Source organism: Tachysurus vachellii, chromosome 13 (assembly GCF_030014155.1).
Source record: "Tachysurus vachellii isolate PV-2020 chromosome 13, HZAU_Pvac_v1, whole genome shotgun sequence".
In the NCBI taxonomy this organism is placed as follows: domain Eukaryota; kingdom Metazoa; phylum Chordata; class Actinopteri; order Siluriformes; family Bagridae; genus Tachysurus; species Tachysurus vachellii.
The window spans coordinates 532,501-557,500 of record NC_083472.1 but is presented as its reverse complement, the minus strand read 5'-3'; the positions used below and the strand labels follow the sequence as shown (position 1 = coordinate 557,500).

General features: G+C 42.4%; 2 protein-coding genes across 5 annotated transcripts in view; both read right to left on the bottom strand.

The window, feature by feature from the left end:
• ppp6r3 (protein phosphatase 6, regulatory subunit 3) overlaps positions 1-14,589 on the bottom strand; it is a 23,490-nt gene extending 8,901 nt beyond the window's left edge. The window contains exons 1-16 of one of the 3 annotated variants that reach the window (XM_060885576.1): positions 14,396-14,589; positions 12,286-12,439; positions 11,915-12,148; positions 11,288-11,474; positions 10,662-10,799; positions 10,484-10,549; positions 9,804-9,916; positions 5,128-5,241; positions 4,715-4,844; positions 4,250-4,402; positions 3,341-3,496; positions 3,177-3,241; positions 2,970-3,085; positions 2,355-2,440; positions 2,177-2,263; positions 952-1,049 (exon numbers count right to left, since the gene is read on the bottom strand). In XM_060885576.1, the coding sequence (XP_060741559.1) occupies positions 952-1,049; positions 2,177-2,263; positions 2,355-2,440; positions 2,970-3,085; positions 3,177-3,241; positions 3,341-3,496; positions 4,250-4,402; positions 4,715-4,844; positions 5,128-5,241; positions 9,804-9,916; positions 10,484-10,549; positions 10,662-10,799; positions 11,288-11,474; positions 11,915-12,141 (1,736 nt within the window). In that variant the 5' untranslated portion in view covers positions 12,142-12,148; positions 12,286-12,439; positions 14,396-14,589. The remainder of the gene's footprint in view (positions 1-951; positions 1,050-2,176; positions 2,264-2,354; positions 2,441-2,969; positions 3,086-3,176; positions 3,242-3,340; positions 3,497-4,249; positions 4,403-4,714; positions 4,845-5,127; positions 5,242-9,803; positions 9,917-10,483; positions 10,550-10,661; positions 10,800-11,287; positions 11,475-11,914; positions 12,149-12,285; positions 12,440-14,395) is intronic. The other 2 variants (XM_060885577.1, XM_060885578.1) reach the window with 2 other exon arrangements.
• A 1,986-nt stretch (positions 14,590-16,575) lies between these two features.
• Positions 16,576-25,000, bottom strand: part of lrp5 (low density lipoprotein receptor-related protein 5) — a 52,436-nt gene continuing 44,011 nt past the window's right edge. For both annotated transcript variants that reach the window (XM_060884884.1, XM_060884885.1), the window contains exons 17-24: positions 23,204-23,413; positions 22,949-23,074; positions 22,360-22,596; positions 21,945-22,055; positions 21,629-21,859; positions 19,912-20,054; positions 19,682-19,779; positions 16,576-18,915 (exon numbers count right to left, since the gene is read on the bottom strand). In XM_060884884.1, coding sequence (XP_060740867.1) covers positions 18,654-18,915; positions 19,682-19,779; positions 19,912-20,054; positions 21,629-21,859; positions 21,945-22,055; positions 22,360-22,596; positions 22,949-23,074; positions 23,204-23,413 — 1,418 coding nt within the window. In that variant the 3' untranslated portion in view covers positions 16,576-18,653. The remainder of the gene's footprint in view (positions 18,916-19,681; positions 19,780-19,911; positions 20,055-21,628; positions 21,860-21,944; positions 22,056-22,359; positions 22,597-22,948; positions 23,075-23,203; positions 23,414-25,000) is intronic.

The following is a 25,000-nucleotide window of genomic DNA, read 5'->3' as shown; positions in this document are numbered from 1 at the left end:
GCTCACGATTCTCCAAGTAGTGCAAGACAACTCGTGAACAAGCTTAAGGTTAGAGAGAATACTCAACAAGACGGAATTAACAGTGTGTCTAAAACTGATCTAAAGTGGAGATCTATGGAAAAAATACCCACAATCCTCAGCACTACCACAAGTTGCTCCTATTTCATCGGTTATTGGTTTTGAACATGTGATGGACCGTGTGTGTGTGTGTGTGTGTGTGTGTGTGTGTGTGTGTGTGGTGAATGAGTCTGCAGTGTCAGAGGTAAAGCCAGAACCTCTCCAGGACAGAGGACTTTACACTTTTTACAGTTTCTCAGTAACACGACAAGCTGAGATTTTATTGATCTTATTAACTGTGAGTGAGAAGGAGCTGCTGATTCGTTTCACAGACTGTAACTAAAGGGATAAATACTGTACAGAATATTAATGACTGATGAAATAAAAACTCATCATGGTTAGTACAGATTTTCTAAACAAAAAGCAACAATTCAGCCAAGAATGAAACAGATTTCCTCTTTACTCCAGAAGCAGTGAGACGTGTTTGATGTAAACAGTTCAACATTTATGTCAGTAATTATTTTGATTTCTCAAATACAAATTTATTTATTGTAATATTTTGAATTCGCTAATATTTTGTGTCAATTCATTTATTTAAATATTTTATGTTGATTGATCATTTAGACATTTGTTAAGTTTTATTTATTACTAGATTAAATAATTAATGTAATGTAATTAGTGTATATTAAACTAGAGGTTATGTTCATGCTGATTAATTAATGAATGTGTGAACATTCTGGACTCGTCTCACTGAGCACCTGAGTAAAGTGTCAGAATTCCCCATAAATCTGGATAGTTGTAGCCCTGATTAACCCAGCAGCCCCCCTTGGCCCCACCACCCACTCCGTCAGGACCCTGTGTGAGAGGAAAAGACCATGCAGGATGAATACTCACTCCACCACGTCGTCCTGATCCGCAAACTCTTCATCATTGAAGCCGAACTGCTCAATAAAATTGGACGTCATTTGTTGCATCTGATAATCAGAAAAGGCCTGGCAAAGCCCAGGACCGGCGATAATGATATAGTCTCAACATAAATACACCTTTTAATGATTCATCACACACACACACACACACACGCACGCACACACGCTCATGTAGAGTTTAGCTTTAATAAACACTGCTTTAGTGGCATCACTTTAGCATTTTACACTAGAGCACAGTTGTAGAAGTCATTATAGTCGTTATACTGTAATCAAATCTAAAGACAAATTTTGATTTATTGAAAAAATAAATAAATAAATAAATCACTAAATAAAATACTAACAAGATTGATTAAAAAGGAGGCTGTTTTTGACTATAACTACATCCCAGACCCCACACACGTTTCTTCACTGATGCATTATTAACAGTTCTCTGGTTGTCCTTTCTCAGGGAGAACGATTAGAGGCTCTATACAGAACACTATTACAGTGTTGCCCTAGAACAAAGGGATCTAACACAGTTCTAACATCTTACTGGAATCTAAGAACCCTTAAAGAATCGATGAAGGGCTCCGTTCTAACTTGGAGAATGTTTTAGCTGGAAAGCTTTTTGGAAACTTTTAATTACTCAAAGAAATAGTTCTCTGCACTGTGTGTTTTCACACTGTGGGTTTCTCCAGCTTGGGTGATTAAACATAGGGTCTTTGCTAAAACAGGGTTTTCCCTCTGAGCTGCAAACAGCAGTAAATATTGCTCTATTGTACAACAGATTTATATACAGAAATCATGGACTTGTGGTGTGTGTTAATGGGAATATAACGAGCGAGGATTTATACAGCTGTAGACCATGTGATACTGCCCCCTACAGGATACACTCACTATATTCAATTACAGATCAGAACTCAATAGAACAGACAAGTTTCAGGGTTTACAGATTCACCTTCTGGATTCTTTAACAGCTCACTAGATTATTAGGGGTTTAGACTCTAAAATATTTGACTAGAAACCCAGAATTCTAACAACCAGAGAACTGAACATGGGCTTTAAGTGAATTGAAAAACAAGGCCGGATCTCTGTATCACAACGATAACGATGATCACAGTGTATGATTACGGGTTGGTGATTATTGGCATATACTTTAATGTTGATTAACAGATGAACAAAGATAACGATGTAGCTGAAGCTCATGATGTTACCTGCTGCAGAGACGAGTCGTGGTGAAAGCCGCTGTCTTTAAAGTCACCCTCATCGTCGCTGGAGGAGTGAATGTGATGCGTGTTAACCTGCAGACGACACGGTGACACGTCACTAACAGGTTTATAGACTGCGAATTCTTCAGTCTCGGTGCAGAATGAGCAAACACGCAGCACTTACTAAATCTACAGTGTTTTTCTTGTTTGTGTCTGCTAACTGTCCTGAGGTGAAGGCCTCCCAACTTTCCCGCTCATCCTCCTGGAGCTCTGTAACACACAATAAGATCATTAACATGTAAGGGTGCCTTTTCACACACGATTAAACATTTATCCAAGAAGGATGCATCTTTATCATTATTCTCCAGGTCACTAAGCTATGTTTACATTTTGCTTTCCTCATTACAGAAGGACAATGCAGTAGTTATAGACCATTAGTTTATAGAGTTATTTTTTCACCGTCTAACCCCACGCATATCCATAGTGCACTTCTCTATATGACTGTTGCTATGGTTATATGGTAAGGTGTTATATCTCCATGTCGCTTTTAATTAAAAAACATTTCCACGCCATGGCCTATAAATCACTTCGCACAAACCCACGACGGGACGGGAAGTGTAAAAACATTTGCCATGGAATCAGAGCTGTTATGTGAAGTTGTGAGGAACAAATGTTAGGAAGGTTATGAAGATGTGTCTGTATAGTGTATTGTGGTCTAATTCATCAGCTTTGAGCAGTAATTATGCTGATCAGAATGCCAGCGAGGCAGACGAGAGGCAGACGAGAGACAGACGCATACCTGCGATGAGCTGCTGAACCTGAGCTCCGTTCGGCCCCTTATCACTGTTGTGCACTATAGAGTTAGCGATTCTGGTGAGATGTCCCATATAACCTCTTCTACGCCCTCCTTCGGCCCTGAGAGAGAGAGCGTATTCAGTACAAGCTGTATGAACGCACCGGTCCTGGTGCCACGGTTTAACGTTATTACAGAACAGATGTCACTCACTGCTCTTTCTCGTTGGAGCTCCAGGCCTCCAGGATTCTCTGTACCAACCGACACTTCTGAAACAGCTGTGAGGGGGAAAAAATGACAACAAATAAAACTAAGGTTTGCAAACTAATCACCTGTTACTTGTGTGTGTGCTGTACTGAATGATGGAGAACACCCACATGTGTAATGAGGATGTTTTCTCGAACCGGCTCCTGATCTTCGTCTCTGTTGATCTCGGAGTCGTTGTGGGTTGGAGGCATCGCTAATATCATCGCTATACAGATTTCTACTTGTATGTGCAGGAAGTTATTCCAAATGTATTTGAAATACATATCCTGTAATAAGTACAGCATCAGGGTTAATAACATGACGCAGACATGGACACAACCCTTTTATTCCTCTTGTACCACAGCAAATTGCCCAACAACTCGAATTTTCTACTTATTAATGGTGCTTGCAAAGTAACATTATTATTATTGTGCTCGACAAAACTTCGGCGCGTAACTTGTCCCGCAGCTTTTGTCCTAGACCCATGAATGACGTGTCAAATCGACCGGCTCATTGAGAAGGTGTGTGCTATGACTCGATCCGAGTACCGGTACTTCTGGTACCGGGTCTCAAAGTGGCCTTTTTCCCCAATAGAGTCCCATAATAAACTTTGGAGGTTTATAACTCGGCAAGCTTTCGAACTATCTACACAAATTGGTGCACCGACTGGCCTTCCGGTTGTCCCGCAGCCCCGCCCCCAAATTATGCAAAATCAAAAAACTTTTTACAACATGGACATGTGACATATCAAAACACTCAGAACAATGAGGGGAACTTCCTCACGTGTATTTTGATGATGTCACATGTTAATACAAAATGAGCACGACATGGACATGTGACATATCAAAACACTCATCAAAGCACAATGAGGAAAACTTCCTCAAGAGTATTCAGATGACGTCACACGTTCGTCTCGACTAGCCTCCGGGATTTGCCACGTGCAAGCACCGTTCGCATTTTCTTCAGGAAACGTACTTTCTAGTTAAAGTGTGCCGTATACTTTGTGTGTGTGTGTGTGTTAGAGACAGAGTGAGACTCACAAGGATGATTCCCAGCATGTTGAGGTTGATAAGTTCCTGGTTGATGAGGTGTGTGTTGGTCTGTAGAAGGCTGGCCACCAGTCTCACCACATTGAGGCGTGTGTTTCCCACCGGCGGGTCCAAAACGCCCCACGTCGTCTTCAACACTGTTTTCTGTAATCACAAAAAAACAAAACACAAATACTAGTTTGTAAAAATGTTTGACATGATTATAAACAAACTTTTGACATGATTATAAACAAACTTTTGACATGATTATAAACAAACTTTTGACATGATTATAAACAAACTTTTGACATGATTATAAACAAACTTTTGACATGATTATAAACAAACTTTTCCAGGCTCTGCCTTTAATCAGTTCGTAAAACACTTGATGTTTTATACCAGACTCTTTTTATACTGGTCTTACTGCAGAGTTCATTTCTGACTGTACGTTTGTTTTCGTGGTGAATGAACTCAGACCTTTGGAGGATCCAAGAGAAGCTGATGGAAATCTTTCAGCCTCGGTCTGACCGCCTCCAGGATGCTCTGATTAACAGAGAAAGACGGGTGGTTCATTCCAGGAGGACAAAGATCCAAGTGACCCTCAAACCTACACAAATGACAGACTTGGTCACAAACCGACAGAATTCTGGACGCACGATTTAACGAACGAGCCGGAAGGTGATGGTGGAAACGACAAGTGGTAGAACCCATGAGAGGAACCAGAATTAAAAAGGAACCCTGAGGATTCATGTGGAGAACATCAGCAGCATGTAGATTACTTATACAGGTGAGATAAAACACAGAAGGGGAAAACACGATGATCCACAATGATTAGTGTAAAATGTGTGTATGACATGAAAGACTGCTAGGATCACCATCTGCTCACTTACGCTGGTCTCCGTGTCTCAAAGAGCGTGAGGAGGATCTGGATCACACTGACTATTGCAGATTCATTCTTCTCTTTGTCAAAGATATTAGACAGCAGCTGCTCAACGGTCTCCTGTCTGGGGAAGAAATAACACAGGGTTAATGTTACTGTGGAGGGGATGAGTGAGTGGGGGGGGGGGGAGACACGCCCTCTCTGAGCTTCAAGTTCTGATTGGTCAGATCTCTTCCCGTGTATAACATTAACAGTACAGTCTTCTGTATGGTGTATGATTATGGTGTGTTTATGGTATGCGCCCGCACACACACACCATGATGGTATACACGCGCGCACGCACACACACGCCCCATGAAGGTATACGCGCGCGCGCGCACACACACACACCATGAAGGTATACGCACGCACGCACACAAACAAACACACCATGAAGGTATGCGCACGCACACGCACACACACACACACACCGTGAAGGTATACACACGCGCGCACACGCACGCACACACACGCACACACCATGAAGGTATACGCGCGCACACACACACACCATGAAGGTATACACACGCACGCGCGCGCGCACACACACACACCATGAAGGTGCACACACACACACACCATGAAGGTATACGCGCGCGCACACACACACCATGAAGGTATACGCACGCGCACACACACACACCATGAAAGTATACGCGCGCGCACACACACACCATGAAGGTATACGCACGCACGCACACAAACAAACACACCATGAAGGTATGCGCACGCACACGCACACACACACACACACCGTGAAGGTATACACACGCGCGCACACGCACGCACACACACGCACACACCATGAAGGTATACGCGCGCACACACACACACCATGAAGGTATACACACGCACGCGCGCGCGCACACACACACACCATGAAGGTGCACACACACACACACCATGAAGGTGTACGCGCGCGCACACACACACCATGAAGGTATACGCACGCGCACACACACACCATGAAGGTATGCGCGCGCGCACACACACACACACACACACACACACACAATGAAGGTATACGCACGCACGCACACAAACAAACACACCATGAAGGTATGCGCACGCACACGCATGCGCACACACACACACACACCGTGAAGGTATACACACGCGCGCACGCACGCACACACACACACACACCATGAAGGTATACGCGCGCACACACACACACACACACCATGAAGGTATACACACGCACGCGCGCACACACACACACCATGAAGGTGCACACACACACACACACACACCATGAAGGTATACGCACGCACGCACGCACACAAACAAACACACCATGAAGGTATACACGCACGCACACACCGTGAAGGTATACACGCACGCACACACACACACACACACACACCATGAAGGTATACGCGCGCACACACACCATGAAGGTATACACACGCGCGCGCACACACACGTACGTACACACACACACACACCATGAAGGTATACGCGCGCGCGCACGCACGCACAAACACACACACACACAAACACACACACACACCATGAAGGTATACGCACGCACGCACACACACACACACACCATGAAGGTATATGCACGCACGCACACACACACACCATGAAGGTATACGCGCGCGCACGCACGCACACACCATGAAGGTATACGCGCGCGCACACACACACACACCATGAAGGTATACGCGCGCACACACACCATGAAGGTATACACACGCGCGCGCACACACGTACGTACACACACACACCATGAAGGTATACGCGCGCACACACACACACACCATGAAGGTATATGCACGCACACACACACACCATGAAGGTATACGCACGCGCACACACACACACCATGAAGGTATACGCACGCGCACACACACACACCATGAAGGTATACGCACGCGCACACACACACACACCATGAAGGTATACGCGCGCGCACACACACACACCATGAAGGTATACGCGCGCGCACACACACACACACCATGAAGGTATACGCGCGCACACACACACACACCATGAAGGTATACGCGCGCGCGCACACACACACCATAAAAGGTATACGCGCGCACGCACGCACACACACCATGAAGGTATACGCGCGCGCACACACACCATGAAGGTATACGCGCGCGCACACACACCATGAAGGTATACGCGCGCGCACACACACCATGAAGGTATACGCGCGCGCACACACACCATGAAGGTATACGCGCGCGCGCACACACACCATGAAGGTATACGCGCGGGCACACACACCATGAAGGTATACGCGCGCGCACACACACCATGAAGGTATACGCGCGGGCACACACACCATGAAGGTATACGCGCGCACACACACACCATGAAGGTATACGCGCGCACGCACACACACACCATGAAGGTATACGCGCAAACACACACACCCAGCATGATGGTAAATGCAAACACGCACACACACCCCCATGACGGTACACGCGCGCACACATGCCCCATGATGGTGTACGCACACACGCCCCATGATGGTACACACGCGCGCCCCATGATGGTATACGTGTGCACACACACACGCCCCATGATGGTATACACGCGCACACACACACACACGCCCCATTATGGTATACGCACACGCGCGCACACACACACACCATGACGGTGCGTGCACACAGGCCCCATGATGGTATACGCATGCACACACACACACCATAAAGATATATGTGCGCGCACACACCATGAAAGTATACGTGTGCGCGCACACACACACACACACACACACACACACATACCCCCCATGATGATATACGGGCGCAGGCGCGCACACACAGACACACACACACCCCCATGGTGGTATACATGTGCACACACACACACCCCATGATGGTATGTGTGTGCACACACACACCATGAAGGTATACGCACGCACACACACCCCATGATGGTATACAGGCACGGGCCCGCCCACACACACACACACACACCCCCCCATGATGGTATACGGGCGCAGGCGCACACACACAGACACACACACACCCCATGATGGTATATGTGTGCACACACACACACACACACACACACCATGAAGGTATACGCGCGCACGCACACACACACCCCATGATGGTATACGGGCACGGGCCCACACACACACACCCCATGATGGTATACGGGCACGGGCCCACACACATACCCCCCATGATGGTATACGGGCACGGGCCCACACACATACCCCCCATGATGGTATACGGGCACGGGCCCACACACATACCCCCCATGATGGTATACGGGCGCAGGCGCGCACACACAGACACACACACACACCCCATGATGGTATATGTGTGCGCACACACACACACACCATGAAGGTATACGAGCGCACGCACACACACACCCCATGATGGTATACGGGCACGGGCCCACACACACACCCCCCCATGATGGTATACGGGCGCAGGCGCGCGCACAGACAGACACACACACCATGAAGGTATACGCGCACACACACACGCACACCCCCATGATGGTATACGCGCGCACACACACACGCACACCCCCGTGATGGTATACGCGCACACACACACGCACACCCCCATGATGGTATACGCGCGCACACACACACGCACACCCCCGTGATGGTATACGCGCGCACACCCCCATGATGGTATACGCGCGCGCACACACACACACACACCCACCCCCATGATGGTATAACGCGCGCACACACCCACCCCCATGATGGTATACGCGCGCACACACCCACCCCCATGATGGTATACGCGCGCACACACACACCCCCATGATTGTATACGCACACACACACACCCCCATGATTGTATGCACACGCACACACCCCCATGATTGTATGCACACGCACACACACACACACACACACACACACACAATGGTATACGGGCACGCGCACACACACACACACACCCATGATGGTATACACGCGTGCACACACGCACACACCCCCCCCATGATGGTATACGCACGCATACGCACGCACACACACACCCCCATGATGGTATACGTATACACACACACACACACACCCCCATGATGGTATACGCGCATACACACACCCCCATGATGGTATACGCACGCACACACACACACACCCCCATGATGGTATACGCACGCACGCACCCCCATGATGGTATACGTATACACACACACACACCCCCATGATGGTATACGCGCATACACACACCCCCATGATGGTATACGCACGCACACACACACACACCCCCATGATGGTATACGCACACACACACACACCCCCATGATGGTATACGCACGCACGCACACACCCCCCCATGATGGTATACGCACGCACACACACCCCCCCCATGATGGTATACGCACGCACGCACACACACACACACACACACACACACACACACCCCCATGATGGTATACGCACACACAACCCCCCAAGATGGTATACGGACACACCCCCCCATGATTGTACACGCACACACACACACCCCCCATGATGGTATACGCGCTCACACACACACACCCCCATGATGGTATACGCGTGCACACCCTTTTGCTTTGGCAAAATGTCAATAAAGCACTACTGAACTAAACTCAGAGAGAGAGAGAGAGAGAGAGAGAGGGAGAGAGACAGAGAGACAGACAGAGCACGCAAGCGATAGAGAGCACGACAGACAGACATACTTCTCCAGTGTGGCGAGCAGAGGGTCCGGCTCTGAGGAACCCTGCACCTGGAACATCTGATCTCTGCTCAGGCGAATGATCTCACACAGAGACTGAGACGCATTCGAGTGCCTCTGTGAGAAAATAATAATAATAATAATAAACAGAATGAGGACATGTACAGATCCATGAAGGAGAGTATAAAAGGAAAAAACCTAAATTATAGTGACTACATTTTACTACCATTAACCAAAAAAATAGTGTGGATGATAATCCTTATTTATTTTTTTTATACAAAACACAGGGCCGTGTGATATGTCCATAAATTTCCATAAAGTACACTTGAGTTAATGAGGCACCATAATTTCTTTTTTTTTTTTTAAACTTTGATGTAAACCCTAAATAGAAGACTGGAAATTGTGAAACCTTCTCAGGGTTTTATAATTTTTTGTAAATCTAAAGACTTTTTCTGGAAGCAAAACTGCACATTCAGATCCTTTTAGATTTTTACAAATGAAATGAGATTTTTGTCACAAAACCCTTAAAAGTAAAGCACAACCTTACAGGATTGTTAAAAAAGTCTAAATCAAATGTCTAAATAAATAATAAACAAATAAAAGATGTAATTAAAAAAATAAACAAAAACAAAATTAGACAATAAAACCTTGGACAGTTAAAAGAGTGAATAAAAACTGGCTTACATCCTCATCCTGGGAGGGCTGTACCATGTCCACCAGGCGCTGGATCACCTTCTCCTCGTTCAGCCACTGAGCTCACACACACACACACACAAACACACTTAACAGTACAGAAATGTGTACCTGCCAATTATTAATGTAGAGAAATATGGATGCCGATGTAAATGACGTGCGTCCTCACGTTTAAAACATCTTGTCTGAGCTGCTGAGGTTCGATGCAGGTGAGCATCCTGAGCAGCAGGTCCATAATGGCTGAGGTTCCTATGTGCTTAATCATCAGATCCACAAAGTCTTCTCTCTTTCTCAAGAACTCCACAATCTACACAGATGCACGTTTATTATATACACATTATTAGATACCACAGCAATTCACCAATAATTACAGTTTCATTAAAGAACCTCGTACTTTTTATCAGTTCATAATTATAGTTAAGTTAATGCCTGTTGGCACATTCAGCAGAAGCATCCGGAGTACACATACCCATGAAGGTGCAATTACTATAGAAACAATATTAAGTACAAGAACATTACAAAATTCATTTATAAAGCTGGAGCTCCTATGATAGCATCACCTCACCTGTCCACTTCAAGATCATTAACAGAAACCAACAGACTTACTAGTAGCTTAGTGGTTAAGGTGTTGGACTACTGATTGGAAGGTTATGAGTTTGAATCCTAGGTACATGATCAAGCTGCTACTGCTGGGGCCCTTAACAAGGCCCTTAACCCTCAATTGTTCGGTTGAATAAAAACTAGAATGTAAGTAGGTCTGAATGAGGGCATCTGCCAAATGCTATAAACATGTACCTGCTCTGGCTTTCTGCCAATGAGGATGCTCAGTACTTTACTGAAGAAGCTGGCAAGCAGAGGGTTGAGTGGCGGCTCGTTCTGCAGGAACCCGTACAGTTTCACAAGTAAACTCTCATCCTCCCCTAACCGGTCGTTGATCTGCCCAACATCTGAGGTCAGAAGTTCGCAGGATATGTTTGGGTACCTGTGAAATTGAACAAACAAATTACAGGTAGGAAACTTACAGCCATCAGGTAGCTGAGAGCATGTAATGAGCAATCAGGGTGAAGAGTGAAATACAGAAGATCACTTCAAGATTCACTTCTAATAAACATGTAATAATAGCTTTGAATAAGAGAGTGTAAAATCTGGATCCGCACAGGCAGTCAGACCCATACTCTGTTTATACTTTAGCTTAATTCATCGTAACAAAGTTTAATTTCTATAATTTTTCAAAATTCTCTCCCATTAGTTTATTTTATTATTATTCTGCATAAGGATGTCTGCTGAACGCTACAAAGGTAAATATATTAAACATATATATGTATCTATAACTTCACAGTGCATTTCAGATATAAAAAGTACAGTAATCCATGCAGGCTCCAACATTTAAAAAAGATTTAATTAGCAGTGTAGAGATCTCACTTGTATTTGATTTTCTCCTCAACGTTGTCGCTGGGCTCCTGTGTGATGAACCCCACCAGGTCCTCCATGCACTGAGATCGGATCAGAAAATCCACCAGCTTGTGGTTCTGAGCTTTACACTCCTGTAGTACATCCTCCTCATCCATCACCTCCCTCAGGGTCACGTCCTCTTTGTCCAGGAGCGTGTCAATGTGGGAGGTTGTGTGAAGGTCAAACTTCCAAAACATGGTGCTTCTGTGGATCGACCAGCACACAGATTTTTTTTATTATTATTGTCATTGATATAATGATAAAGATAAAGTGTGTGTTACAGAGCAGTGTGAAATGTTCAATGGTTTATGGAACTCTGAGGAGAGCAGAATGGTCCTTACCTGAGCGTGACAGAGCTCAGAGAGTAAAAAAATTCTGATTAAAAAGAAAAGAATGCTGGAGCTCTTTGGGACTTCTGGCCCATTCCAGGCACTGTGGGTTCAAAAGAGAGAGATGCTGAAGGACAAGACACCTCAAACACACCTCAACACACACCTGCAACACAACAAACAAACAGGCATGATTACACATACACAATGATATCTACTCTAATACCACCAGAATAAACCAATAATCAAAAAAACAAATACATAAAAACCGTAAAATATATATTTTTTAAAAGTGGATCATTTAAAGCTCACTGTTCCGGGTGTGTGTGTGTGTGTGTGTGTGTGTGTGTGTGTTCACTGCTGTGTGTGCACTTTGGCTGGGTTAAATGCAGAGAACAAATTCTGAGTATGGGTCACCGTACTTATCCGTATGTCACGTCACGTCACTTTTCAATTTAAAAAAACCCAAACTGTGTTTGGCTGTTATTTATATATAAATACGTTTAATATTATAAACAAACAATTCTTTAAATGAATTACTTCAGTTATTCAAGTAAACTTACTACAGTTAAGATCGTATTTACATTTAGATTTCATATTTGAAAAGCTAAAACATTTACTATCAAAGAGCTAATTAAAACAAAGAGCTAATTAAAACAAAGAGCTAATTAAAAATAAAGACAAATCCAAATGCAGAGATTCGGTGTGTCACAGCCAATAAACTTTATTTATAAATCATTGAACTCTAATCATCTGTGTGTCTAAAGTTTTACACGTTTCACATCTTACAAAAATAAGTCAATAACGTGCGCTCTGGTTCTCTGAAGTAGATAAGAGCATAGGGAAGTGTGAGGGTGAATAATAAAGCACCTCTAACCTGAAGGAAGAAAGACAAGTTTAAACTCAACACAAGAACTCTGAATGAAACCTTAACACTGTACACACACACAAACACAACTGGAACTGACTGTCCCACACTTCACTACTGTACAGTTGATGAATTCTCTCTAACAGCAGCTCTGACTGTAGATCAAGTTTATATTAATGTAATGACAAAGGTGATAAACACCAGGGTGTTATTTTGGCTACTAACCAATTGTAAATCCAGTGTGTGTGTGTGTGTGTGTGTGTGTGTGTGTGTGTGTGTGTGTGTACAGCAATACTGCAGAGTATTGTACTCATTTTCTCACTGTTTTACTGTCAGTAAGTTAAAATCGTATTGTCTGCACAAAAGACTTTTAATTAAAAGATTTTTTCGGCAGTGTAGTGAAGAAACATACAGAAATAAGCTTAGCTGTACCTTAGAGTTATTCAATTATAATTACATTTAAATTCTCTCTCACTGTTACAGACTCGTATTAAAGCAGAATTACAGCTAACATGCTAAACAACACCAGCTTCCTGCAGTAGCTAACTGCACTAAACTGTGAAGCGAACAAACGATTAAACACGAATTAAATTAAAGGGATTTAATATATGTTTAAATATTATGCAGTTATTCCATGTGAAGCCGATATATCGAGGCCCGGTATTAGCTGCTCATGCTAACGTTGGTCACGTCAAAGTTAATGACAAACCGGCCTGTTAGCATTGGTGCTATTAGCCATGCTATCGTTTATACACAAATTCGTGTTTATATACAAAGCATTTATATAATAAGCGATACTTCTCAAGCGATACTGTAGTTTTTATTGGTAAGGAAATTGTCTTGATTTCTTCCCATAAATATGAATTTGAAAAGTAAAAATAAATAAATAAATAAATAAATAAATAAATAACAAATAAAATAAAAAAAAAAAACGCCGGCTACGCTGACCAACTTGAGCTGAACCGTGTTCCCTCTTTACGCATGCGCACTACAAGGGCAGTAATTAATGCCCACAAGTGCACAATATAACCCACTGAAAGGGATCTGAACCTGAGGTAAAGCCTTAACCGGGACCGCTAAGGAACAACTAATGCTAAGCTTCCTGAGCTAGCTAGATGGTTAGCCTTGCTATGCTAGGCTAAACTATGCTAAGCTAAACTATGCTAAGCTAAGCTAAGCTAAGCTAAGCGCTCTCCCTTCGCCAAAAAAAACGAGAACTGAACGAAACAAACAAAAAAAAACTAGTTACATTACCGATTAAGATCCCGACATGAAGCTCCGGAAAAACTCTTAAGATAAAAGTGTGACCAAAAATAAAAAGTACTCATAAAGGTGGCGGTGAGAAAAGAAACTGTTGACGATAACAACAGATTCTGACAGGCGCCAAAAACACAGATCGCTCCACCATCAAGACGGCGCTTTTCAAGATGGCGGCATCACCAGCCTCCTTCCCCCCACAGCACGGCTACAGGAGGTGCCAATCAAACCCCGTTCTGGAAGCTGATTGGTCTACACGCATGTCCATTATAGCGCTTCACAAAAACACATGTAAGCGAGTCAGATATGAACATCGTTAACTAAAAGATAACATGACATACAAGTCACATGAGTAAGAGCGACGCACATAACGTGTGTGTGAGCGTTAAAAACACGTTATTCACACACGGAATGGTACATGTGACACGCCCACATGATAAACAACCAATAAGAATCCGGGTCGGTAAAGAAATACTAATTGTCATTGGTTGTTACCATTTTAATCACCTCGCAACAACCCGCCTTAAAAAGAGTAGAAAGTAAACGGCATTAAAACTAAAATGTGATTGACAGGTGACATTGATCACAAAAACATCTCACCGCTTTCTGCTACAGTCATGACGCTTCCCGTGAACACACTAATCCGTGCACCAGGCTGCACAAAGCTACACTTACACACTTACACACTTAAACACTGCGCGGTTTCCAATTCGCTCGGACCGGTTTGCGGTTTTTTTTTGCTTATTTTGAAACGCCCTAGCAACAGTGTGACGTCACTGCGATTGACACGGAAACTGACCAATAAACAACAAGGTCCCGTTCAGTTCATGTTTAAAGCAGAGTTAGTCTTAAATCCTACATCTAGGATGAATAATAATAATAATAATAATAATAATAATAATCATCATAATAATTATTATGATTATGATTATAATTAAAATTATAATTATAAGCATAATAATAATAATAATAATAATAATAATAATAATTAGTTGGGTATAATAATAATAATAATAATAGTATAATAATAATAATATTATTATTATTATTAATATAATAATATACAATACTAATAATAATAATAATAATAATTAGTTGGGTATAATAATAATAATAATAATAATAATAATAATAGTATAATAATAATAATAATAATAATAATAATAATAATAATAATATTAATATAATAATATGCAATACTAATAATAATAATAATAATAATTATTATTATTATTATTATTATTATTAGTATTGCATATTATTATATTAATAATAATAATAATAATAATAATACTTATTATTATTATTATTGTATTAATAATAATAATAATAATAATAATTAATTAATAATAATTATTATTATTATTAAACTGCACTGAGGAAATCTGAAATCAGGTAAATTTATTCCAAACAATGTTTCATAAAAAAATAAGATATTGTCTTGTAGGCAAACACTAGCTTCTGGTTCAGAGCCATAAATGCATTTTAACGTTTAGCTATTATATCCTATTATATATTCATTCATTCATTCATCTTCTACCTCTTATCCGAACTACCTCGGGTCACGGGGAGCCTGTGCCTATCTCAGGCGTCATCGGGCATCAAGGCAGGATACACCCTGGACGGAGTGCCAACCCATCACAGGGCACACACACACACACACACTCTCATTCACTCACACAATCACACACTACGGACAATTTTCCAGAGATGCCAATCAACCTACCATGCATGTCTTTGGACCGGGGGAGGAAACCGGAGTACCCAGAGGAAACCCCCGAGGCACGGGGAGAACATGCAAACTCCACACACACAAGGTGGAGGTGGGAATCGAACCCCGACCCTGGAGGTGTGAGGCGAACGTGCTAACCACTAAGCCACCGTGCCCCCCCATTATATATTATCATATTATATTTTATATTATATATTACATTATATTATATATTATATTATTTTATATTGTATTATATTGATAATCCTGTTATTTTGTCATGTGGTTTGTGTTTTGGATCCGTGGCCTTGATGTAATTTAAAGAATAAATTGTTCTGTTGAAATATTTCATGTTTTGTCCACAGAAAAGTGCAAATTAAAATGATCCCTTTTATACTGATGACTTTCACACAGTAAATTTATTACATTACACCATTTTATAAAGAAATAGCAGGAGAGGCTGATGCTCTGTAAAATATAACCTTTATTATATATAAAAATGTATCTGATAGAAAAAAATCATCACAAATGTGCATTACATGAGGCATCTGTACAATAAACACAGATCTGAAGCTCGGTGGCAGTGTGGAAGCTGCACATACACACACTACATTACACAAGAAAAAAACTAACAATCACAGATCAATAAAAAAGACAGAAAACAAGCGTCACACAAACCAAAAGATGTGATTCGGTCACACTCAGGGCTTAAACACAACCTGGATGAGACATTAATCAGTTAATTTATAAGCAAGTTAATGAGGCTGCTTTCAGCTTCACTACACATCTGAGATGATGTCAATCACAACCAGGAAAAAAAGCATTAAACCTCCACTGATCTCTCCAGTTAAAGAGAGTTTACTACGTCTGCAAAAGAAGACTGAAAGAAAGTAAGAAGGGAAAGAACAAGAAAATTAGGAATGGGTGAGATTAAGAATGTAAGAAATAAAAAACAAATAGAAAGTACAATGGAAAGAAAGAAAAAGAAATTTTACTTTATATTTAATACATTTTAAACAAACAAAATAATTTTGTAAAATAACAAGTTGTGAAAATCAGTGATAAAGTGAGAAGGTAGCCCAGTCTGTGTGTATGTATGTATGTGTGTGTATGTATGTACGTGTGTGTATGTATGTATGTATGTGTGTGTGTATGTTTGTGTGTATATGTATGTGTGTGTGTATATGTATGTGTGTGTGTGTGTGTGAGAGAGAGAGAGAGAGAGAGAGAGAGAGAGAGAGCAAGAGGAGTTTAAAACTGAGTTGTTGATTGGTCAGTTTAGTGACATCATCAGTGGCAGTTAGAAGTGAAAGCCACTGCACATGTGGACCCTCAGCATCTGTAACAGTTCCACACTTTCTGGTGATGTGACAGTTTAATGTCGGCTCACGGCAGCCTGAAAGATCCAGATACATTTTTAAATGTAAAAAAAGTGCTTCATGTAAAAATTCGACCCAACGTTCTTTTACACACAGAGACTGACTACATGAGCTAAAATGTGTGAAATCATCTGTTGGTTCATTTCAAGGGCAAGAGTAAGATGTACGTTTTAAACTAAAACTAAACTAAAAGTAAACTCTCCTAATTAAAGCTGAGTTTACACAAACAAGTCCAGAGCTGACATTGTGTCACACTTGCTAATGACCCACATGCTAACACAAGCTAAACACAGCTAGCTTTTTTCTTCTACATTCTCATCTGTTAATCCAAAATGGTGTATGCTGATTGGCTGGGAGACAAAAGACTTACTTCCCTTATATGGTCACAGCTTCCTGTCCTGTGATAATTTATTTACATCTATATTAGGAAAATAAATCTAGTTTAAATGTCAAACTCATTTCTATTAGTCCTAACAGTTCCCTTCACTTTAATATTTTTATAATATTATATAAATCTATAAATATGTAGCAGGGTGTGGCTAAGGAGTTGATTGACAGACACATTATGTTCCAGACGTTTTAGTCCTGACGTTTCACCTCTCTCACGTGAGCCACGTTTTATATTCAGATGTGATTCTGTACACGAGGGAAGCTGAAACACTGCTTTGAGCTCAATAAGAGTACGATTAAAACACTAGCGCTATCAGTACGATTTCAAGAGCAAGCTACAGCCATATTTATATTCGTATTAATATATCTATAACTGATTGTGTGTGTGTGTGTGTGTGTGTGTGTGTTCATATATATATATATATATATATATATATACATATATATGATTTTACCAGCTGTTTTTTCATCATTATTCAGATTATGTACAATAGCAGCAAACACACTTTTGGTAAACAGAACTAGCCAAACATATATTGCGTAATTCGAAAAAAAAAATTCACAAAGAGAACAATCGGCAGGACACGTCTCCATGACGACGATGACAATGTCATTATTATTATTATTACTATTATTATTATTGTTATCATTATTATTTATGTTATTATACATATGTACAACATCACCGCTGTAAAAAATAATGTCTTTTTGGTTTGAGGGAAAATAAACACGCCCACATGGCTTCAAGTGTGTGTGTGTGTGTGTGTGTGTGTGGTCAGGACGAGTCTGTGCAGGGTGAGGGTGGGGGTGGACACAGGTGAAAGTAGCTGCGCTCAGTGGAGGGTGATGGAGGACAGCTCTCCTCGGCAGACATGTAGTGGCTGCGTGGGGTGGGTGGAGGTGGGCACGGCTCCGAGTCCCAGTTCACCTCCATGTAGTACTTGTTGCTCTTCCACCGGCTTGGCGTGTAGTCGCTGTCACACACATCTGTGCTGCAGGGCGTGGTGGGTGGAGCAGCGCCACGTACCACATAGGGCCTAGAGAGAAGGGGCAGGGCAAACAGGATGGGGTGGGTATGGGGTGGGTTAGTGTAAATGTCACAAAATATATATGAAATATACGTCTGTTTAAGGTCACATCAATCTTCATGACCTACACACACTAATCACACTCTACTGCAAGTGTACTGCACACACACCTCATTCTGTTACACACTGATTGTTTAGCTTTTTATTATAAGTGCTTGTTGTACTTTTTACTCGTACTTGTGCTAGAAACTTATTCATTCACTCATTCATCTTCTACCACTTATCCGAACTACCTCGGGTCACGGGGAGCCTGTGCCTATCTCAGGCGTCATCGGGCATCAAGGCAGGATACACCCTGGACGGAGTGCCAACCCATCACAGGGCACACACACACACTCTCATTCACTCACACAATCACACACTACGGACAATTTTCCAGAGATGCCAATCAACCTACCATGCATGTCTTTGGACCGGGGGAGGAAACCGGAGTACCCAGAGGAAACCCCCGAGGCACGGGGAGAACATGCAAACTCCACACACACAAGGTGGAGGTGGGAATCGAACCCCCAACCCTGGAGGTGTGAGGCGAACGTGCTAACCACTAAGTCACCGTGACCCCCCTCCGTCTTAAAATGGAAGGAGACAAACACTGCACAATGAAAGACTTTAACAGTCTCCGTAATATTCAGAAAATAAAAACCAGCACTGAGCATTGGTGTGCGTGTGTGTGTGTGTGTGTGTGTGTGTGTGTGTGTGTGTGTGTGTGTGTCACCTGTAAGACCTCGTTGTAGACGGGCTGTTGGATGAATAAAACACTTCAGTGTTGTATAGTGAGCGATCTGTGGCTGGTGACGGGGGAGGATTCAAAATCTTATAAAATAAATAAAATAATAATAATTAGAACACAAAGTCATCTTATACACTAAATACAATTAAAACTATTGAGGGTTGTTCAGAGAGCTGTTGAGGGGTAATTGGTTGTAATATAGTGTTATAATGAACCTGAGGGTAAAAGGCAGCTTTGGTGCTGGAGGAGCTGCTGGATGAAGCTCCGGTCACGTGGTTCCTGTCGTATAGCGGAGCTCCACTGCTGCTGCTGCCCATAAGACTGAATGAGCTCACAAGTGATTTCCCACATGATATACCTGCGCACACACACACACACACACACACACACACACACACACACACAGAGTAATGTTCATCATGTAAAGGTCAAATACATGTAAGAGCTACATTCTCTTTACACAATAAAATGAACAAAAGTAAATCCACCCTGTCTGTGAGTTAGTAGCTCACACACACACACACACGCACACACACACACACGCGCACGCACACACACGCGCACACACACACTAATGTTCATCATGTAAAGGTCAAATACATGTAACAGCTACATTCTCTTTACACAATAAAACGAACAAAAGTAAATCCACCCTGTCTGTGAGTTAGTAGCTCTCACACACACACACACTCACACACACACACACACACACATTTCCAGCTTCAGTTCCTTTCTGTGTAACATGTTACACTATTTGAAATCACTTATTAATGGACAGCAGTCTGTGGTGTAGAAATGATGATTTCTAAAGACTGATCTAGAGTTTTCTGCCTATAATTAGCTGTTGTCAGTCGCTGCTAATTCAAGTTAATCATGAATTAATCAGTTAATGAGAGAAAACCCTTTTGCAATTGTGTTGCACAGCTGGGAACCAGTTTAAAATGGCCAGTAAGAAAGAACTTCCATTAGAGACCCATCAGTGTGTTGTTGCGAGAAATTGTGAGGAAACTTTTCATTTTTTTTATCATGCTGTTAACTGCTCCATTCAGAGAGCAGCACACACTGGTCTAACACGTAGATGCCCCGATATCTGAGACTGTGTAGTTTAAGATGCCTCACAGGTCCTCAAATGGCAGCTGCACTAAATAGTACTCATCAAACATCAGTGCCAGCATCATCAGTGAGGAGACGTCAGGATGCTCGACTTCAAGGCAGAACTGCCAGGAAAATGCCGTATCTCAGACTGGCCAATAAAAACAAAAGACACAGACACTGGAAGACTGGAAGAAGGTGTTGTGGACAGATGAGTCCAAGTTTGAGGTCTTCGGATCAAACAGCAGAACATTTGTGAGACACGGAACAAATGAACAGATGCTAGAACAGTGCTTATGACCTTCAGTCGAGCATGATGGAGGCAGCGTCGGGGTGCTTTGGAGGTGGTAAAATAGGAGATTTGGACAGAGTGAAAGAAACCTTGAGGAAGGAAAGCTATCAGAAGGTCTTGCAACACCATGCTATCCCTGTGGATAGCACATGATTTCATCCTTCTACAGGATAATGACCCAAAACACACCTCCAAAACGTGTCAGCAATGTTTGAAGACTAAGCAGTCAGCTGGAATTCTGACTGTATTTGAGTAAACAATAGCATTTTTAAGTGATCCCAGACTTATGAGCAGTAGTGTACGTAAGAATATATAATCTACACTCTTCCCAGTTTGTCTCGTGCAGGTCACTGTACAATCTATTTAATCTAATCTATGATATTTACCTACTGAATGTTCTTTAATCTTTATTTCACTGATTCTTCACCACCTGCGTACTCGGCATGACCACAATAGAGACCAGAGAGTGAATCAAAAAACTAATGTACACATCCATACAGCCCTGTGGGTGTGTGTGTGTGTGTGTGTGTGTGTGTGTGTGTGTGTACCTGTACAGTTAGCGTGCTGCGTATTGTTGGTGCTGATGAAGTTCAGTGGGACATGAGCGGTCCCAGTGATGTAATCATGAGGGAATCCCCCGCTTGGCCCTTTGTAGCGGCGACACACAACGCGCTGACACACAAAGCATATCCCGCCCAGCACGAACACTGACAGGATGATACCGATCACTGGCCCGATGGTGTTGGTGTGGTGCTCGTCACCGCTGGGTGGTGAGAAATCTGTGCAGAGAGACACAGAGAGAGGATTAGGTAATAAAAAGACAGAGTGAAAGCAGATTGGCTGTTGAGGTGTGACATCACTCACCACAGAAAAGCTCATCTGAGTCATCTGAGCAGTCGGGGTACGAGTCACACTGCTGCTTCTTCGAGATGCATTTATTATTTTTACAGCGGAACTGATTTGGCATGCAGATGGCTGGAAACACACACACACACACACACACACACACACACACACACACACACACACACACTACTGACATCTGTTTGCCTGAGGCTGGAGAACGACACTCAATAGCTGGGTTAGTATTTTATTTCACTCACTTTATAGATAAATCCCACTAATGATAGACAGTACAAACACTTCTAGACAGCAGCTGTATTCAGTTATAAACTGTGTGGTATTTAGTGATTTTAAATTTCTGATATGAATCCTTTAAAAAAAAAAGTGATGTTTTGTGTGCTTAAGAACGTGAGCTTGGTCATGTGAGCGGTCGTACTGTGGCAGTCGAGTTCGTCAGATCCGTCAGTACAGTCCTGCTCTCCGTTACAGCGCAGCTTTGCATCGAGACACTGGCCACCGTGACACTGAAACTGTTGATCTGAGCACATGGGGCAGTTCATTTCATCACTGTGGTCAGCGCATTCGGCAATGCCATCACACCGCCACGTCATCGGGATGCAGTCGATCTCGCCTGTCGCACATGTGAAATGATCTGCCGAGCAAGTGGGCGGGTCTGAGGGCCGAAAAAATGAGGTTTACTCCTTACAGTTTAAATCCACACACTTGCACTGTCAAGTTTCCTAAAAAACCCCAGTTCTGTTTAGTAAACTATAAAGATAGTAAGTGTTATAAATAGGCAACATCTGCAACGTCTGTTTAACGGTTTATAAATAATGTCTGAGTACGATCATTAACATTCAGCTGAATTAACATTCAGTGTCTATGCTATTGCTTATTTAATGAGATTCTTAAACTGTCACAAATATTAGCCCTGCTTCTCCGCTCTGAAATTAACATACAAACACTGTGTGAGTGTGTGTGTGTGTGTGTGTATGTGTGTGTGTGTGTGTGTGTGTAAAGCACACCTCCACAGCTGAGCAGGTTCTGCAGCAGTACAAGGTGTACAGGACACGAGCATCGTGGAGTTCCATCTCCCTTGGCAATGCAGATGTGTGAGCATCCTCCGTTGTCACGGGAACAAGGATGAGAAGCTGAGGAGAGAATCACATCCACTTAGATTTAATAATGCATTATTCAGGAATAAAACAACAACAAAGGCACAGTTTTCACGTTTTTACAGTAACTGTATCAGTAAACAGAGTGTGTCGTGTGAACCGTACAGAACTCGTCCGTCTCCATCAGCTCCACGGCATGAATTCCAGTTAAAGACTGAATCCGTCCCTGAATCCGTGTCCTCTTGTCTCCAGTGCGCTTATCCACACGCTCAATCATCTGCAGCTGCTTATCGATCCAGTACAGATGATCACCCAGGACGGTCAGACCGACCGGCTGCAGGATGTTAGAGTCCTGGAGGACAATCCGATTGGCTCCTGGAGCAGAAATAAAGAGATGGAAAGAAAACAGTGTAACAGTGTAAGTGTTAGTGTAACAGTGTAAGTGTTAGTGTAACAGTGTAAGTGTTAGTGTAACAGGGTAAGTGTTAGTGTAACAGGGTAAGTGTTAGTGTAACAGGGTAAGTGTTAGTGTAACAGGGTAAGTGTTAGCGTAACAGGGTAAGTGTTAGCGTAACAGGGTAAGTGTTAGCGTAACAGGGTAAGTGTTAGCGTAACAGGGTAAGTGTTAGTGTAACAGGGTAAGTGTTAGTGTAACAGGGTAAGTGTTAGTGTAACAGTGTAAGTGTTAGCGTAACAGTGTAAGTGTTAGCGTAACAGTGTAAGTGTTAGCGTAACAGTGTAGTGTTAGTGTAACAGGGTAGTGTTAGTGTAACAGTGTAAGTGTTAGTGTAACAGTGTAAGTGTTAGTGTAACAGTGTAAGTGTTAGTGTAACAGTGTTAGTGTTAGCGTAACAGTTTAGTGTTAGCGTAACAGTTTAGTGTTAGCGTAACAGTTTAGTGTTAGCGTAACAGTTTAGTGTTAGCGTAACAGTTTAGTGTTAGCGTAACAGTTTAGTGTTAGTGTAACAGGGTAGTGTTAGTGTAACAGGGTAGTGTTAGCGTAACAGTGTAAGTGTTAGCGGAACAGGGTAGTGTTAGCGGAACAGGGTAGTGTTAGCGGAACAGGGTAGTGTTAGCGGAACAGTTTAGTGTTAGCGTAACAGTTTAGTGTTAGCGTAACAGGGTAGTGTTAGTGTAACAGTGTAAGTGTTAGTGTAACAGTGTAAGTGTTAGTGTAACAGTGTAAGTGTTAGTGTAACAGGGTAGTGTTTGTGTAACAGTGTAAGTGTTAGTGTAACAGTGTAAGTGTTAGTGTAACAGTGTAAGTGTTAGTGTAACAGTGTAAGTGTTAGTGTAACAGTGTAAGTGTTAGTGTAACAGTGTAAGTGTTAGTGTAACAGTGTAAGTGTTTGTGTAACAGGGTAGTGTTTGTGTAACAGTGTAAGTGTTAGTGTAACAGTGTAAGTGTTAGTGTAACAGTGTAAGTGTTAGTGTAACAGTGTAAGTGTTAGTGTAACAGTGTAGTGTTAGTGTAACAGTGTAGTGTTAGTGTAACAGTGTAGTGTTAGTGTAACAGTGTAAGTGTTAGTGTAACAGTGTAAGTGTTAGTGTAACAGTGTAGTGTTAGTGTAACAGTGTAGTGTTAGTGTAACAGTGTAGTGTTAGTGTAACAGTGTAACAGGGTAGTGTTAGTGTAACAGTGTAGTGTTAGTGTAACAGTGTAGTGTTAGTGTAACAGTGTAGTGTTAGTGTAACAGTGTAACAGGGTAGTGTTAGTGTAACAGTGTAAGTGTTAGTGTAACAGTGTAAGTGTTAGTGTAACAGTGTAGTGTTAGTGTAACAGTGTAACAGGGTAGTGTTAGTGTAACAGTGTAAGTGTTAGTGTAACAGTGTAAGTGTTAGTGTAACAGTGTAAGTGTTAGTGTAACAGTGTAAGTGTTAGTGTAACAGTGTAAGTGTTAGTGTAACAGTGTAAGTGTTAGTGTAACAGTGTAAGTGTTAGTGTAACAGGGTAGTGTTAGT